This window comes from Pyrgilauda ruficollis, unplaced genomic scaffold (assembly GCF_017590135.1).
Source record: "Pyrgilauda ruficollis isolate IOZ18807 unplaced genomic scaffold, ASM1759013v1 scaffold34, whole genome shotgun sequence".
Lineage (NCBI taxonomy): Eukaryota > Metazoa > Chordata > Aves > Passeriformes > Passeridae > Pyrgilauda > Pyrgilauda ruficollis.
Genome location: NW_024524822.1, coordinates 7,146,588 through 7,163,356, shown reverse-complemented (window position 1 = coordinate 7,163,356; position 16,769 = coordinate 7,146,588). Strand labels below are relative to the sequence as shown.

The 16,769-nt window shown below is 46.7% G+C and overlaps 2 protein-coding genes across 3 annotated transcripts in view; one reads left to right on the top strand and one right to left on the bottom strand.

The window, feature by feature from the left end:
• Positions 1 to 2,852: 2,852 nt before the first annotated feature.
• On the bottom strand, positions 2,853 to 5,439 carry SPACA9 (sperm acrosome associated 9). Its single transcript, XM_041475202.1, has 4 exons — positions 5,286 to 5,439; positions 4,253 to 4,455; positions 3,642 to 3,780; positions 2,853 to 2,882 (listed from the first exon to the last, which is right to left on the bottom strand). The coding sequence occupies exons 1-4, from the start codon at positions 5,427 to 5,429 to the stop codon at positions 2,853 to 2,855; spliced, it is 516 nt and encodes a 171-aa protein (XP_041331136.1). The 5' UTR covers positions 5,430 to 5,439.
• A 2,285-nt stretch (positions 5,440 to 7,724) lies between these two features.
• AK8 (adenylate kinase 8) overlaps positions 7,725 to 16,769 on the top strand; it is a 65,618-nt gene continuing 56,573 nt past the window's right edge. For both annotated transcript variants that reach the window (XM_041475028.1, XM_041475029.1), the window contains exons 1-4: positions 7,725 to 7,788; positions 10,160 to 10,244; positions 14,127 to 14,176; positions 14,987 to 15,100. In XM_041475028.1, the coding sequence (XP_041330962.1) occupies positions 10,163 to 10,244; positions 14,127 to 14,176; positions 14,987 to 15,100 (246 nt within the window). In that variant the 5' untranslated portion in view covers positions 7,725 to 7,788; positions 10,160 to 10,162. The remainder of the gene's footprint in view (positions 7,789 to 10,159; positions 10,245 to 14,126; positions 14,177 to 14,986; positions 15,101 to 16,769) is intronic.

Genomic DNA, 16,769 nt, shown 5'->3' with positions numbered 1-16,769 from the left:
ACAAAATAGGAAATCACAGCAGTTGAGTTGCTTTATCCGTTCACACTCAGGAGCTCTGCAAAGGAAGCCTGCTTTGCATTCCCATGGGCTTTGCTTTCCAGACAAGACTGTTCAAATACTTGACTTATGGTCATCACAATTTTGGTGTCTGTGGGCTTTACTTGGCTGAACTTTTTTTTCCCTGAAGGTCTTTTCACTCCAGTTTTGGGCTGGCTGATCTCTGCTGTCTGCCAGATGCTATTCCTGGTTTCTGTGAAGCTGCTTCTGCTCCTTGTGCTCGATGCTCAGCTGACTGAAAGCTCAAACTGGTGCTGCACCACCACCAGGGGAATTGAGGACTCCCAGGAAAACCTCTCCTGCCTCGGGGTGTTTATGATGTGGGGAACAGGTTGGTGGTGACAGGGAACAGCCGCTGGCTCTTCTGAAATTACAGCTCTGGGGATGGGAGTGGGAGCAGGCGGCCCCACAGCTGCCATGGGCTGTGTCCCAGGGTTGGATACCTGTGACCAGTGTTTAAAAAGCCCTGGTCAGGCTTTTTAGGATTCAGGATTGGGGACAGCAGGGTTGTTGGAGCTGTGTAAAAGTTGCCGGTGAGAGGTTTGGACGCTGCTCTGAGGCGGCCGCTAGAGGCCCTGCCAAGCCCATCCCTGCGCTCCATCGCCTGCCCGGCATCTCTGGGATGCTGAGTTTGCTCTCCCTGGAACCGAGCCTTCTGCTCCCCTGCAGATGTGCAGTGGGCTCCTGACACCCCACCCGAACTTCTCGGGGTCTGAGCTCTGGCCTGTCCTCTCCACCCGAACTTCTCGGGGTCTGAGCTCTGGCCTGTCCTCTCGGTGTGTGAGAGGCTGGAGCCGCATCTTGAACATACAGAATGGATTCTCACAGAATGGTTTGGGTTGGAAGGGACCTCTAAAGCTCATCCAGTCCAACCCCTGCACTGAGTGCGGACACCTTCAACTACATCAGGTTCCTCAGCTTGACAAAAGCCTGATTTGACCCTTAGTTGAATCAAGGGGAGCACAGAGATAATTCATACAGATGCCAGGATTCTGTTGATATCATCTATTACCAGCCCATGTGTCTATTTCAGCCTTTGAACAAAAAAGCAGCATTTACTTTCTGGACTAAGTGACAGATCTGTAGGAAAGTCAGGCTGGTGCCCTGCCTGGTTTCTCAGTGTGTATCTTGCAATTTTATGCTCACTGAGGCTAAAGTAAAACTTTATTGCACTTTTGTGTGTGGCATTTACATCCTGTTTATGTAAATTCTTCAAACAGCTTGATTTGTAGTAGAGGAAAACAATTCTTGCTGTATCTTTTTGTCTTTTGAAGTGTCCATCCACTCTGGAAGAGGAGAACTTGTATGGAAATTAAGTAATTTGTCTGGATGTTTTTGTGAGACTTAACTTTGCAGTCTTCCAACAGATTCTGGTCTTGTCATTATCAAACCTCAGACTGCAAGTTTTATGCACTCATTTTTCTGCTTGGGTCTTAAAATTTTGGCTGCATGACACTGACTGAAAGGATAGGGCTAGGCTAGAAATTATTACTAAGATTTGGGAACTGTTTCTTGCATGTATGACTCATTATTAAAATTTGGGAACTTTTTTGTGTATCACCTTGGTCAAGTGCAAAATGTCAACTGCACTGGAGTTTTGAGCAGCAGTGGTGGACTGGCTTTGGTAGGACTGTTCTGACAAACCATTTGTGCTGTGCTCATCCCTGGAAGCTGAAAGTGAGCTACAAACTGGATGATAACTTTGGTCTCCTCACAGCCTGTGTGTTCAAATTTAAACCAGAGGACAGGGCCAAGAAAGCTGGAAACAAGATCGGGGAATAGCATCTCTTGTGTCCCTAGCACTTGTCATCATTCAGTCTTAGCAGCTTGTCCTGAAAACCTTTCCAAGACAGCAACTGTCACTGGACACTTGTCTGCACCATGGAACACAACAGGGCAGCTGCCACAACTTGGATTTTTCAGCCTGAAGCTGCCTCTGCACTGGGGATCTCAAGTGAAGCCAGAGAGTGTGACAGTGACATTCCACTGGCTGTGGCCCCAGTGGTGCCCAGGAGCTGCTCTGTGACCCTCTGTTACCGTTTTGAGTTCAGCAAGGTTCAGTTCAGTTGGATCAAATCTCCCTAAAAATAGGGCTTTACTCCAGACTGGGTGGGTGCATTGCAGTGCAAGTGGATAGGGGAAAGGAAAAAAAGTGCAAAACAATGTAGGGTTATGTGAGGAACAAAAATGCTCCTGGAAATATTTTCCATTTTATCTGAGCTGCCTTTCCTTCCTGTTCCCCCTCCTCTGTATTAATTCTTCCTTCTGTTTTTAGCTGTTTGTTGCCAAAACCTGGTCATTTTAAGGCAAAAGCTTTCTCACAGCAAACTGAGCCTGGAATGCAAGGGCAAATTGTTTGTTCAGGAGTGTCTTCCAGCAGGAGGTCATTTGGAGGGGACAAGAGAAGTCAGACATGGGGAGGACACTTATTTAGGAAGTGCTGTAGGGTCTGAGACGTGCTGACCTCATGCTGCATATTTTGAGCCCCAGGGCCATCGTGGGCTTGCCCATTGGGTGTGACATCTGGCCTAATGTAGTGCTAACCTTGCCTTGAAGCAGGGAAAGCACAGGCAGTTCAGTCTGCAATTTGAACAGGAACCATCTGATCATGATGCTCCCACCACATTCCCATGGATCACATGGACTGGAAATGGCTTTTGTTTTGTGGAAGTCTGAGGAGCACGGGGGTGTTTTGTTTGGCTGTTGTCAGTACACACAAATTAAGGGCAAAATGAACTCTGCTCCCCTTATATCTCCAGCTCTGACAGCACAGGAGCCAACAGGTGTAAGGGGAGCTATTCTGTGGAGGGAGGAGCTGCAGGAGGCTGCAGCAGAGCACAGCTGATGAAGACTGGCCTCTGCAGCCAGTGCCAGGTATGGGAAACCCCCTTAGTGTCCTGTAAACGGGGATAGTGTGGTCCAGCTAAACAAATGATTTATGTGAGGGTGAGGGAAGTTTAGAGACAAATCTAAATGTCAAAGACGTGTCTGAATCCATGATGCCAGCCTTTTGCTGCTCTGCATCCCATCCTTGAGACAGGCAGCTTCTTCACCCCCTGGCTGTGGCAGGGAGGGGATCTTCCTCAGGAGGAAGGCTGAGAAAATGTCAAATCCCGTTACAAATTACTTGTCCAAGATTCGTCTCTGAGAGTTTAGAACCTGATGAGTCCTGAGTGATCCCTGCTCCCACTGCACTGCTGGCCCAGGGAGCAGCTGCAGCTGCTTCTGTGGGGATTGAGGAGCAGAGTGGGAATATCAGCAAGGGAGAGGGAATGCATGTGTCCCGGGCTGGCTGCAGAAAGTGGGCTCAGGATGGATCTCTAGTGTTCATTGCACTCTATTTGGTCAGCCAGGTGATAAAGGTGGTGAGCAGACGATGCAGGAGCTCTGATCCTTTAATAGGGATGTTTGCCTGGTGGCCTCCAGGGTGCCTTTTTTGGTGGAGGTTGATTTGCCGCCAGGAATTTCTGGAAATCTTTTTCCTGCAATTGTACAGTGTTTTCATTACTATTGGAGGTCTGAACTGCAGCTGCTGTTTGGGAAGTAGGTGTCTCCTTCTTGCACACGGCACATGCAGGACTCACAACACAGAGCAGCTTCCTCTTGCAGTGGGTGACCCATTCCCTCATGCTGTCTATCACGATGGGCAGCAGGCTCACCACCCCTCCGTAGCGGTGCCTCGCTTCTTCCAGGCTCAGGAAGTTCACAACACGGTGGGGGTAGCTGTGGGACAGAGGGGAACAATTGGCACAGGAGTCCCAGCTTTGAAACCCAAAAATGGAGAAGCACGGATGGAATTGTCCGTGGATTGATGAGTCCTGCCAAAACCCCCCTGGCACAGGTCTGGACTCTTGCAGAGGACGCACAGACGCTGCCCTGCAGAACTCAGCTCCGTGCACAGGAGCAGCAGCAGGAAGGAGCAGCTAACCTGCCTGAGCACTGCAGGGGCCTCAGGGCACCCCCTGCCCTGCCCTGCACCGCAGCGAGGATGGACAAACACAGCAGCTCTCTCTTTGTGCAGGGACACTGGCAGCGTTTGCCAAGAGCTGGCACAGCAAGCTGGGCAGCACCCTGTGCCCTCACTAGAGCCAGGCAGGGGCTGAGACACAACTGCTGCAGAGCCAGGGGGGAATGTGCAGTGCCAGCCCCTGCAGCGACAGCCAAATGCCAGGAGCCGAGCCGGGGAGGCACCTACGTGGCTCGAAGGGCAGTGAAGTCGTTGCTGTCGTTCAGGAGCACTTTGCACTTCTCCAAAAGGCCCTTGGTGACGCTGTCCCCAGCGTGCACCGTTTCCATCCTCCGGCAGAGGCAGCGCAGCTCGTTGCAGATGGACACGAACATGTTGAGGATGCGCCTGTCGGTGGCGTTGTAGCAGTGGTGGTCCTTGTAGCACTGCACCTGCACAGGGGGAAATGCCAGTGCTTCTGCAAACAGCGCAATGGCAACATCCCAAAGGGCTGAAATGGCTCAGTGCAATGTGTGCCACCATCCTCTTCAAGCAATGAGCAAAGCCCTTCTGTGTGGGAGAGGCAGCCCTTGGAAAGGACAAGCAGCTCATTGTGTGTCCTGATCCTGACAGCAGCCTGGCTTTCACTCTGCCTTTGCCATCCATCTGGGTTTTGGGCCCCAGCTCTGCCGTCTCAAATCCACAGTTCTGATTTGATTTAGATTCTTTTTCCCCCTCTGTCTCCAGGTGCCCTCAGTTCTACTTTTCAGCACAGCCTGCTATAAAAATTCCCAGACAAGCCCAGCAAACCCCTTGCCCACGTGGGGCTGTCAGCCCTCAATCCATCCTGCTCCCTGTGTAACACAGCCATTATTTTTAACAAGCACTCTAGAAAGATACAGCAGCACCAATAGCAGGGGCAAGAGCCAGGCACGCTGCTTCCTGCAGGCTGGGGATTGCAGACTGCATGTGTGCCTGGGGAAGGAGGCTTGGTTTCATTGTTTTCCTGTAGCCTGTGTTTGTGCCCGGGCCTCAGCAGCGTTCAGCTAAAGCACAAAGTGCTGCTGAGCCTGGAGATTGCTCCTGAGATCCCGGGAGGCCCCGCACAGGAGATCTCTCCGCCCACCTTCAGTCACACACAAACGTTCCTGGGCACTTTTTCTCCACCTTCCCTTCAGCACAAACATTTCTCCAGGCCTGCACTGGCCCCTGGAGCTGCCCTCCAGCCCCGTGCTGTCGCTGCTGCCACAGCAGGGAGCTCTTGGTGCTGAGGGATTTGTACCTGGACAATGGATGACACAGGTCTGATCAAATCATGGGCTTCCTCCCGGGTGCGCTCCAGGGCTCTGATAAACGTGAACTGCTGCTGCTGGAAGAGCTTGTACTTCTCCTCGATCTTCCTCAGGGTCTCCACCACCTCGTTCATGTTGGCTTATTGCTGGATCTGGGGGGGGAAAAGGAGAGACAGGAGGCTGCATTTCAGAAATGATGCACTTCTGTGTCTCGCCTCAGCTGGACTTGTGGAGGTCAGTGGAAAACTTACAAAAAAAAAGAAAAAAAAAAAAAAAAGAAAAGAAAAGAAAAAGAAAAGGAGGAAGAAGGGGAGCTGCTGGGCCAGGGCAGCCCTGTTGGGCCAGGGCAGCCGAGCCTTCTGCCGCGGAGCGGATTCCCTGCGGAAAGATGCGAATCTCTCGGGGCGGCCTCGCCCGCAGCCCGGCCCGCCCGACCCCCCGCGCCGTTCGTGCGGCCGGGCCCCCGCGCTGCCGCGGCCGCCCCGCTCCCGCCGCGGCGAGCCCCGCGGCTCCTACCGGCCGGAGTTCGGGCGGGGCGATAGGTCTTTTCCCGTCGCGTGGTGATGACGCCTCCTTAGCAACGAGTCACGTCGCTAGGGGCGGCCATGGCGGAGGCGGACTCGGAGGACGCGGCCCGGCCGTGGCCGCCGCCCGCGGGCGCCTACGCGGAGGAGCGGGGGCTCTTCCAGCTCCTGCAGGTGAACGGGGAGCCCCCGCCAGCCCCTCCGCGGCGCGGGGAGACCGGGCGGGACCGGGGCAGGCGGGGAGAGGCAGTGGGGCGGGATCCTGGGCACGGTGATGTGCGTGTGGGATGTTTGTCCTGTAAACAGGCATTCTGTGGTCCAGGTAAACAAACGATTTCTGTGGGACTGAGGGAGGTTTAGAGACAAATCTAAATGTCAAAGACGTGTCTAAATCCGTAATGCCAGCCCTTTGCCGCTCTGCATCCCATCCTTGAGACAGGCAGCTTCTTCACCCCCTGGCTGTGGCAGGGAGGGGATCTTCCTCAGGAGGAAGGCTGAGAAAATGTCAAATCCCGTTACAAATTACTTGTCCAAGATTCGTCTCTGAGAGTTTAGAACCTGATGAGTCCTGAGTGATCCCTGCTCCCACTGCACTGCTGGCCCAGGGAGCAGCTGCAGCTGCTTCTGTGGGGATTGAGGAGCAGAGTGGGAATATCAGCAAGGGAGAGGGAATGCATGTGTCCCGGGCTGGCTGCAGAAAGTGGGCTCAGGATGGATCTCTAGTGTTCATTGCACTCTATTTGGTCAGCCAGGTGATAAAGGTGGTGAGCAGACGATGCAGGAGCTCTGATCCTTTAATTGCAGGTGTTCCCTGGTGGGATCCAGGGAGCTTTCTTTCCCAAACGTGGGTCCTCATACTTGCACTTCTGGCATTGTCTCTCCTGCAATAGCACAGTACTTTTGTTACTGTTGGAGGTCTGAGATGCAAAGTGCTCAGGAGCTGCTGTTTGGGAAGGGGATGTCTCCTTCTTGGCCATGCAGGACTCACATTAGGGAGCAGCTTCCTCGTGCAGTGGGTGACCCATTCCCTCATGCTGTCTATCACGATGGGCAGCAGGCTCACCACCCCTCCGTAGCGATCCCTCGCATCTTCAAAGCTCAGGAGGTTCACAACCCCGTGGGGGTAGCTGTGGGACAGAGGGGAACAATTGGCACAGGAGTCCCAGCTCTGCAGCCCTGGGAGCCCTCAGAGCCCAAGGGAGAGCTGCAGTGCACAGGCAGCCATTCCCCAAAAGCACGGATGGAATTGTCCGTGGATTGATGAGTCCTGCCAAAACCCCCCTGGCACAGGTCTGGACTCTTGCAGAGGACGCACAGACGCTGCCCTGCAGAAATCAGCTCCGTGCACAGGAGCAGCAGCAGGAAGGAGCAGCTAACCTGCCTGAGCACTGCAGGGGCCTCAGGGCACCCCCTGCCCTGCCCTGCACCGCAGCGAGGATGGACAAACACAGCAGCTCTCTCTTTGTGCAGGGACACTGGCAGCGTTTGCCAAGAGCTGGCACAGCAAGCTGGGCAGCACCCTGTGCCCTCACTAGAGCCAGGCAGGGGCTGAGACACAACTGCTGCAGAGCCAGGGGGGAATGTGCAGTGCCAGCCCCTGCAGCGACAGCCAAATGCCAGGAGCCGAGCCGGGGAGGCACCTGGCCGGGCCGGGCGGGCTGAGCGGGCGGACAGCGCGGGCCGCGGGCCTCGGCCCCGCCGTTGCCGCGGCGACCGCGCCGCCGTCTCCATGGCAACCGTCGGTGCTCGATGACGTTTCTCCCATTCCCCTGGCTGTAAACGAGGCGGTGGCCACGCCCCCGTGTGGCGATAGGTCTTTTCCCGTCGCGTGGTGATGACGCCTCCTTAGCAACGAGTCGCGTTGCTAGGGGCGGCCATGGCGGAGGCGGACTCGGAGGACGCGGCCCGGCCGTGGCCGCCGCCCGCGGGCGCCTACGCGGAGGAGCGGGGGCTCTTCCAGCTCCTGCAGGTGAACGGGGAGCCCCCGCCAGCCCCTCCGCGGCGCGGGGAGACCGGGCCCCTGGCCCCGTCCGCCCCTCCCCGTCCGGTGCGGGATCCTGGCCGCGGTGATGGGCGGGTGTCGGTGTCCGGGACGCAGCCGTGCGCTCTCCCAATTAATAATTTTAATTGCCATTTACTGCGGCTCTTAAGTGTAATTTGATCTGCGGAGGAAATTGGCATCCCGTGGAAGAAAGAAGTCGGTGGAAGGCGAGGCAGGACGGGGAGGGGAGGAGGAGGAAGGGGGACAGTGACAAACGGGAACGCGGTGACGGTTCCGCGCGGCTGCGCCGGGGCTGTCACCGCCTGCTGCTCATCCCCCGGGGAAAGCCCTTCCCCCTGCCTGCCTGTTGTGCCTCTTCGCCGAGGTGTCAAAAATAAAGCGAGAGAAGCTCACCTGTGGCGTCGTTGTGATTTCGGTACCCGGCCGGGCTGGTTCCCCTGCTGTCGTGATGGGTGCGGTTTGTCTGAAGTTCGGGGAAAGCCCTCGTGTCGTGCGTGGGGAGGTTTGTGTCAGTCAATAAATATCCTGGTGCTGTTCTCATAGCAGAACTTGGAGAGCATTCCCCTGTGTGCTGCTCTTAACTCTGCAAAAATGTCGTTTTTACTTGCTCGGCGCTCACTGAAATGCACACAAATGTTTATTTCCTTTCCTGTTTTTTGTTTTGCTATCATTTTTTTCTCTGTTTATTATGACTAGTGCAGCATAGCATTTGTGGTGTTTTGTGTTTTTTTTTTTTTTTTTTTTTGTTTTTTTTTTTTTTTTTTTTTTTTTTTTTTTTTTTTTTTTTTTTTTTTTTTTAATGAAATATTGTGTTTTGGAAGCCACGAGGCATTGAATGCAGCTGCAGGGACTCACATTACATAAAATGTTTGTGGGGTTTGCTCAGGGTGGTATTTTTGTGCTTTAGTTGTGTTGGAGCAGAATAATGACACAAACACAGCTTGAAATTGCTGTGCTAAAACATTTACAAAACACAAAATGGAAAAACTACGTGAAACCCAAAATATGAACCTCCCACAGAGATTAACAGATCAACTGATGGGAAATTAAACTGAGTTTAGCAGAATTGGATAAATACAAGGGTTTGGGCAAGAAACAGTGCCAGTGTCAATCACTGTCAGCCTGAACATTTTTGAATTATAGTAAACCCAGATTTTTGTTAGGTTTGTTATTTATAAATGTGCTGGTAAGCAAAATCCAGATTGCTTATATAAATGTTGCTGGAAAGTAATAATTTTTAACTGAATTTTCAATAAAAATACAAATTTCATCTTTTATGCTCTGTGCTACCCAGACCTTGATGCATCAGAACTTGCACGATCACCAGTTTATAAACAAAATTCAGTGTTTTAATTATTCTAATGAAGTGGATGAAGTAGAAAAGGAAAATAGGCCACTCTAATCAGAGACAATCCGTTGGTGAGAATATAAAATTTTATGGACTAGACGGACTTTATGGAATTTAGTTGCAAATATAAAAGTGTTATGACTGCTCTTTAGAAATGTCTCTTCCAGCACGAGCACTTCTGGAGCTTGTCTAAATTAGAGCATTAGTTCTGTTTGATGTTTAGTTTTAATTACAGGACTTGTGTCTGGGCTGAAATGTCTAGCTAGGAAATGTATGGATTTCTCAGATTTTTTCTTTTTTCTGCCTGTAAAGCCCAAATCCTCCCTGAAACCTCTGCAAGCTCCCCACTGTTACAGATGGGAGCTGAAACAAGGCTCTCTAATACCTCAGGGGTTCAACATGAAAACGGGCTCCAAAACAGAATTCAAGGCAAGGCTTTAAGCCTTTTTTTTTTTTTTTGCTTTTTTCTCCCCGCTTCTCCCCACTCCTTTTCATGCAGGAGCCAAGGCTGGTACAGCTGTGAAATGTGCCATTTCTGTGGGTTACGTTTTCCACAGCTCTTGTCCTTTCTGCACTCCTCTGGGCTAGTCAGAGACTTGTGGGATGTGCCAGAGAAGGCTCATCTTACCCTGCAGAGGCACTAATTCAAGTTAACTCTGGTTTTCAAACTCCTTGTATGGTTTTTATGTCAGTGCTGCCTCAACCATTTTCGACCCCAGGCTGCTCGAGCCAAACCTTTCTGGTGTCTGTCTGTACCATAAATAAGCCAACACAAATAGGCTGGGTTTTTTACTGGCAATTTTCTGACCATCATCACTTGTTCAGCATCTAAAATAGATTCTGAAGTCTCAATTTGGTCTGTGAAAGAAAATAAATAAGCATTTATAAGCTGTTCAGGATCCTCGTTGTAACATTGCTGTAAAAATGCAAGATATCACGACTGCAGAGCCGTGTTAAATTTTCCTCTGACTTTGTCCTATTTATTTCCAGAACATGCTTGAAGAGCTATTAATTCATAAGCCAGATGATCCCATTGAGTTCATGATAAACCACTTAAAGCAAAACAATGATGATGGTAAGTGGGAATGGAGACACCAGAAGTAGTTCAGTTCCTGATTTGTAAGCAGCTGTTGGGAGCTGCGCTGCCGTTGGCAGGTGATGGATCAAACTTTTCAGGCTGAGTCTTGGGGAGGGGGGAAACAAAAAAAAAAATAAAAAAAAAAATAAGGTGAGCATTTTGGAATAGTTATAGGCAAGATGCTTTTAATTTCTTTTTTTTTTAGTGGGTAATCTAATAAGAAATGCACTTTAACAGTTATAACAATGAAACCCTCTAAGGGAATAACAAAGAGTTCTGGTGTATCAATTATTAATGCCTTCTGTGCCCCATCTGATATTTCCTGTTGTCTTTAAGCTCGCTAATTACTCCTTTTGTCAGGTGTAAATTTGGGTTCCTATTCTACCTGGGCTGGCAGATTCTCTGCTTTTTGATTAGTTTGTTACTCGCTGCTGTTAATGAGTTCCTCAGCTGAAGGAGCAGTGAGTGTGTCTGCTCCTCTGTGGAACAAAACCTGGTAAATTGAATGTGGAGTCTGTATTCTGCACAATAAAAGCATGTACCCTCAATCAAATGATTTGATTTACAAACTGTTCACCCTTAGGCAGATTATATTTGGATATGCACAAGTGAACTGTAATTTTTGTTCTGCGTGAGCTGTCAGGGAGAGCTGGTGTCATGGAGCTTTGATGTTTCTTTAAAACCAGAGTAAACCATTATGGAAGTTCTGCTGCAGCATCAATGAAATCATTATCACTGGAGGTGCTGTGAGCTCTTAGTGGTGCTGATCAGATGGATGGTGATTGAAATGCTGCTAAATACATTAAAGAAAAAAAAAATCAAATCCTGCAAATTGTGCCCAGCCTTTTCTGGTGCAGGCAGCGTGAATAATCAATCTGGTTTGTAAACCCATGGAAAATATGTGGAAGAATTCAGAATCAGCAGTTTGATAGAATGCTGATAAAATTTCTTCACATTGGGCTAACATTTGTCCTGAAGCCCCACAGTATTATTTTAACAGAATTAGGCAGGTTTCCATCTCATGACTTCAGTACTTAGAGGCTAAAGACAGAATTATAGCAGTTGTTTGTCAAGGGAAAACTGCTGTCTGCTTTTGGTCTGGAAAACCCTGTTAAGGAAGGAGAGGAACTCCAATTAAAATTAAAGCCTAAATATTGTTTTAAGAATAAATTATATGGAAAATATTGTAACAGAAATGTGTAGCAGAGTTGATTTTACTTTTTGATCATGGCGGAAGGTGCTGACTATTTAGAAGAAAAAAAAACCTTATTAGAGCCATCAGTAAAGTGATGAATTTTCATGATCTTGCCTTGCCTAGACAGTTTTAGCCCTAGAGAAAATTTCAAACAGAGATGTGTGGAAAAGAAGCATTGCATCTATCCCAGGTGTGAAGTTAGAAAGCCTTTTTAATTAATAATAGGATCCAAAGTACTTTTAAAAATATAAACAAATGTAATGGTGATTATAGCTTACAACTGCCTTGAAAATCTTGTAGGTCAAATGTGTGGCAAAGTGTTTGTGCTTAGGGCTCTGTGCTATTGTTCTTTCATGTGTTGCTTCTAAAAACCTTCAAGGGCCACGTAAAGACTGATCATTTTCATATTCAGAAATGCAAGTTTTTTACATGGTATCTTGGTTTGTGCTAATGAAAAAGGCTTTCAGTGTCTGAGTGGTATTTCTGTGAGCTCCTCCTTTGCTCTCAAACCTCTGAAGGAATGTAAAAAAGTTCTGCAAGAATGTTCAGTATGTACCCTGTGCTTCTCTTCTTTGACAAAGGATTTCTCTTACAAGTTAAGCAAATTTGGTGTATAATATTAATCACAGAATATTTTGGATTTAAATGGAACTCTGTGAGTCCAGCTGTTGTTTTGTGTTATTCCAGGATTCAGATAGGAACCCATCTTTAGGAATAGGAACCCAAATTTACACCTGACAAAAGGAGTAATTTGCTGTTGCTGAAATTGTTGTTGAATGTTAGAACTTGCTTTACATGGACGAGTAAATCCTGTAACATCTCATTGAGATTAATACAGAATTAAATATTATTTGTTACCGAAGAAAAAGGCATTTCCCAGAATTTCCTGCCTTCATGCTGCTGCTTTGGAGCTGCAGTATTAAATAGTGACTATTTGTTGCTTGGAGGGGTTAAACATTACACCCAGTGGTGTCCTGGTAGTGCCCCTGTGTCACATGTTTGGGGACAAGGCTTTAGAGGAGTCCTACAAGTGTGCAAATGAGTAAATCAGTGAATTACACTGCCCCATCTGCTGCCAGCCACTAAGCAGAGAGCAAACCAGATTTAGTACAAAGTGAGCATTTACAGTAGCCCTGGGCAATATTAAAGCATGAGATGGTGTATATAATGGTATGTTTCGTTTTTTATCAAACGTTTGTCCAAGAAAGCTGTGTATTAAAGCTTCAATACCTAAGGGCTTTCTTGTGAATTTTAAATCATGCTCCTAGTTAAACCTCAAAAGGATCTGTGGATGGAAAGGTTTTTTGATTTTCTTTGAAGTGGTTTGAAGAAGTTGATTAGTGTTGGCACCCAAGCACTCTTTTATGACGCTGTTTATAAATAATTCCTAAGTACCGGGCTGGAGTTTCAAGGTGTTAGATTTTAAAAAAACCCTAGGATTTAATCACATTACATTTGAAAGAAATTAGGTGATAAAAACAGCTGATGTATCCTTTTAAAGTATTTTTCTACATTGTGTACTAGTTCTGTTGCACTTGCAAGAACCAATAAGGGGGGAGTTGTTCTTAAACCTTCCAAGTCAGATAACTTTGTAAAGATGAATCTGTAATTTGGGTTTCATGTATGTTTAAAAATTGCACCTGCCCAATAACTGTTAAGTGCATGGAAGGCCTGATGAAAATACATTTCACATCCTTGCCTGTCTGTTCCCATCAGACACGATCTCCCCTGGTTATCGAGAGCTGAGGAGGTTTTTGGGTGAGCAGATCCCCCCTCTGCTCTGACCCATGTTACTCCCAGTAAATACTAACCAGTCCCTCCTGCACAGACTGTGATTTGGGGCTTTTTTCCTCCCTGTGGTATAGGGGGAAAAACCATCAAAGCTGTTAATATAAAATGACAGTTCAAGGGATTGCAGCTCAAGGTGTATTTATGGAAAAAGTTCCAAATACTTTCCTAAGAGCAACTCCATTTTCTCCTGTTTGTCTTGCCTCTAATTCATTCCCAACCAAGCTCGGGGCAGTAATGCCTATTGTGTTGTGTGTGTGCACTGGATTAAGAATTCCTCAGAATTGGGATGCTTTTTTTGCACCTTGCCCCCTCAGGGAAAGGAGAGCGACTTGCAGCAGAGAAACACAAGAAACAGAAATGAGGAAAATCACTTTAAATGGTGGCTAGAAAAATTGAAGGCGGGTGTCAAAAAGCATAGTGAGGGAGTCCTTCATTCTGCAGTACCTAAATCTTCTGTGAGCCATGACACAACCTATTTAGGTGAAACTAAAAACTGAAATATTTTTTCATCACAAAATATGTTAGTTTTGAATCAATGTTTCAGGAATAAAACTCAGGCACTCAGGTGTTTGTACCTTATGGTTCACCCACTAAACTCTCCATGTGTTTAAATAGATTGAGATATACATATCTCATCTATCTCTCCAAGTGGCATGGTTAGAGTGTTAATCTCATTGACCATGGAGATTAAAGGAGGACCCAGCTGGCACTGATTTTCTGTTCCCCCTTTTTTTCCCAGTGGAGCCCAATCCTGAAATTTTCACTGAGGCAGCTTTCCAGCTGAAATAATTGTTTCATGGTGGCTACATTGATATTATGCAATACAAGAGTGCAAAACTGGTGGAGATTTTTGCTGTTCTGCACCCTGACATTTGCATATCCTTGTTCCATAGCTCCAAGAATTTGTGTCCTTGGTCCACCTGCTTCTGGGAAAACTACAGTTGTGAGTACCTTACCCTCAGTGTTGTAGCACTTACTCCTCTCTTACTTCCTACTGAGCTCAGCATTTTGGATAATTTTATTCTGGGAAAAGAATTTTGAGATTTATCCAAGTGATAGATGAGCACAAGACGAATTTAAGGGTGACATTCCTGAGGGATACACCTGGGTGTTACACTGCAGATATCTGTTAAATAGATATTTTCAAGTGAGGTCTGTGAGAACTCACTCAGGTAGTGAAACTACTGGAATGCAACAGAATTATGCCTGCCTTGTTTTCCCAGCCTTTTAGCAGGACTAATTAGCCTGGGGGAAGTAAGCTAATTACACATTTGTGGTGTTCCCTTGCTGTGAATTGCTCCATTTGCATGGTCAGTTGTCCCATGCCCACTGGCACCGTTAAATGCAAAGGTTGCATTTGAACCTCAGAAACGGCAGGTGATGCTGGTGAGGCCATGGTAGGAAGAATGTTTCCTTCTTTAAATTCTGTGTTAAGGTACAGGTGATGAAAAAGTCGTTATTCAAAGCTGGATACTTTTTAACATCTTTATAAGAAACTACTTAAAGTTGCTTATATATGTCTGTGTACTTAAATGTATGGCTAGGAAATATCTGTCTTTCTGCAGCCTTCTGAAAAAAATTGCTTCATTTTCTTTCCTTTAACATCTTTATAAGAAACTCTTAAAGTTGCTTATATATGTCTGTGCACTTAAATGTATGGCTAGGAAAGCTCTGTCTTTCTGCAGCCTTCTGAAAAAAATTGCTTCATTTTCTTTCCAAATATTTCAACCTGTATTTTTTTTTCTCCCCTCAGGCAATGTGGCTTTGTAAACATTTCAATGCCATACGTGTCTCTCAGGAGACTTTGCTATTCAAGGAAGTATTAATGCAGACAGAGGAAGCAAAGGCATATAAAGAAAGAAACCAGGTGTGTAAGAGAATATAATAACAGTTGTTCTCGTGTCACAGAACAGGAATTACGTGGCATTCCCATGATTTCCACTGCTGAGTTGAGCAGATGAGAGCAAAGACTCTCTTCTCTCTGTGTTGTACATTGGTGTGTCAGGACACAGAGCAGGGGCAGGAGAGGGAGACAATGCAAAGTAAAGGAGGTCTTGAAAGCACCAACCTTGGAACAAGCAGCAGAAGTGGGGAAAATCCAGGAATGCACAATCCAGTCTGGAGAAAGCTTCATTCTATTATTAAACACAGTGTCTTCTATCTGGGCATGTTTGATAATCTCGATAAAATAAGCATTAATCTCTGAGGTCTCCTTTGGTACAAAATGCTCTGGAAAATATGTACACAAAGAACTTTTTTTGATCTGACAGTGCTACTTAGTTGTGCATGCTTGATTTCTCTGTAGCATGACACAAATAACTTACTTGGTGCATTAACTCCAAAGGAGGATGACAATCCAGTCAGTTCCTGACAGCCCTGGAAGCTCTCAAGCTGAGGCAGGAGCAGCTGACTAAGATTGTTGAATTTTCCCCAATTCTGTGCACCTGAGTTGCTCCAGTCAGATTTTTAAATCCATTCATTGTGGGCATCCTAATTGATGTTCAAAGAACATTTTTTCCAGGATGTCATGACTCCCAGGATTAGTTGATCAGTAGTGTAATTAATTGTCTTATTATTAAAAATTAGTGACAGATTGGAAAAACACATTGAAAGGTTAACTTGAATGCAGAGAAGCATCTGATTCCTGCCTCTTTGGCTGATTCCTTTCTCCAGTGTCAAGGCATTCCATGAGAAAGAGATTGGAAGAAATCTGGTTTTTTGTGACTTTCTCTAACAAGTCCACTAGTTTGAGTTTGTTTTGTCCCTTATCACCCATTTTAATAAAAATTTAAGCAAATTCCTGTCTGTAGGAATTCTATACTCCTGCTAAATCCAAATTGGAATTGGCCAACAGATTTGTAATTTACTAAGAAAGCAGACAGTGTGATACACAGATTAGGGCTTTTTCCTTAGAAAATTAGGCTAAAATAGGGTAGTGATTGTAAAATGGAATAAAATACTGGATTAGTGAATGAAGTTTGGAGATGCCTCAAGTAGCACACTTCAAGATCTGAGAGGAAAGAGTTCATTGAACTCCCTGAACTCACTGGCAAAAATGTTTGCGTTTGGCTGGAATGATATGGAATTATTCTTACTGAGAATATGTACTTTGAAATCTTAGTTCTAATTATTAAAGATTGTTTTGATAGGTTCATAAATTTATACTTGGAGGGGGAGAATTTAAAACAAAAATTCCCTTTGGTTTAATTACTGTAATTATTAACATATTTCAGACTATACAGATGCACTTTCAAGGGTGTCCTTTTGGGCTTATTTGATTTGAAAAGATGGATGGTGTGGAAGATGAAAGTCAAAAATGTCAAGGCTAATCAGGTAGTGAGGAGGGCCTGCAGAGCAGAGGCTGCTGGTGGTTCAGCACTGTGCAGTTTGCCTTTGGATTTGATTTTTAGACCCTAGGAGGAGGTTTTCACTAAATAATTTTGTTCTTTTATATGAGTTTGTTTCTCTGAATGTAACACCTGGAATTAGGAGGGAGCTCCTGGATTCCTCTAGGTTGGGATGAATGTTCAGGAGCA

Excerpts from the sequence above, each read along its gene's own strand:
- SPACA9 (XM_041475202.1), bottom strand. The coding sequence starts at position 5,429 with ATGAACGAGGTGGTGGAGACCCTGAGGAAGATCGAGGAGAAGTACAAG. Across the intron at positions 3,781-4,252 it reads TTCACTGCCCTTCGAGCCAC|CTACCCCCACCGTGTTGTGA; the intron begins GTAGGTGCCTCC and ends TCTGTCCCACAG. Across the intron at positions 2,883-3,641 it reads AGAGGAAGCTGCTCTGTGTT|CCTCCTGCAGCTCCTCCCTC; the intron begins GTGAGTCCTGCA and ends GCTCTGCTGCAG.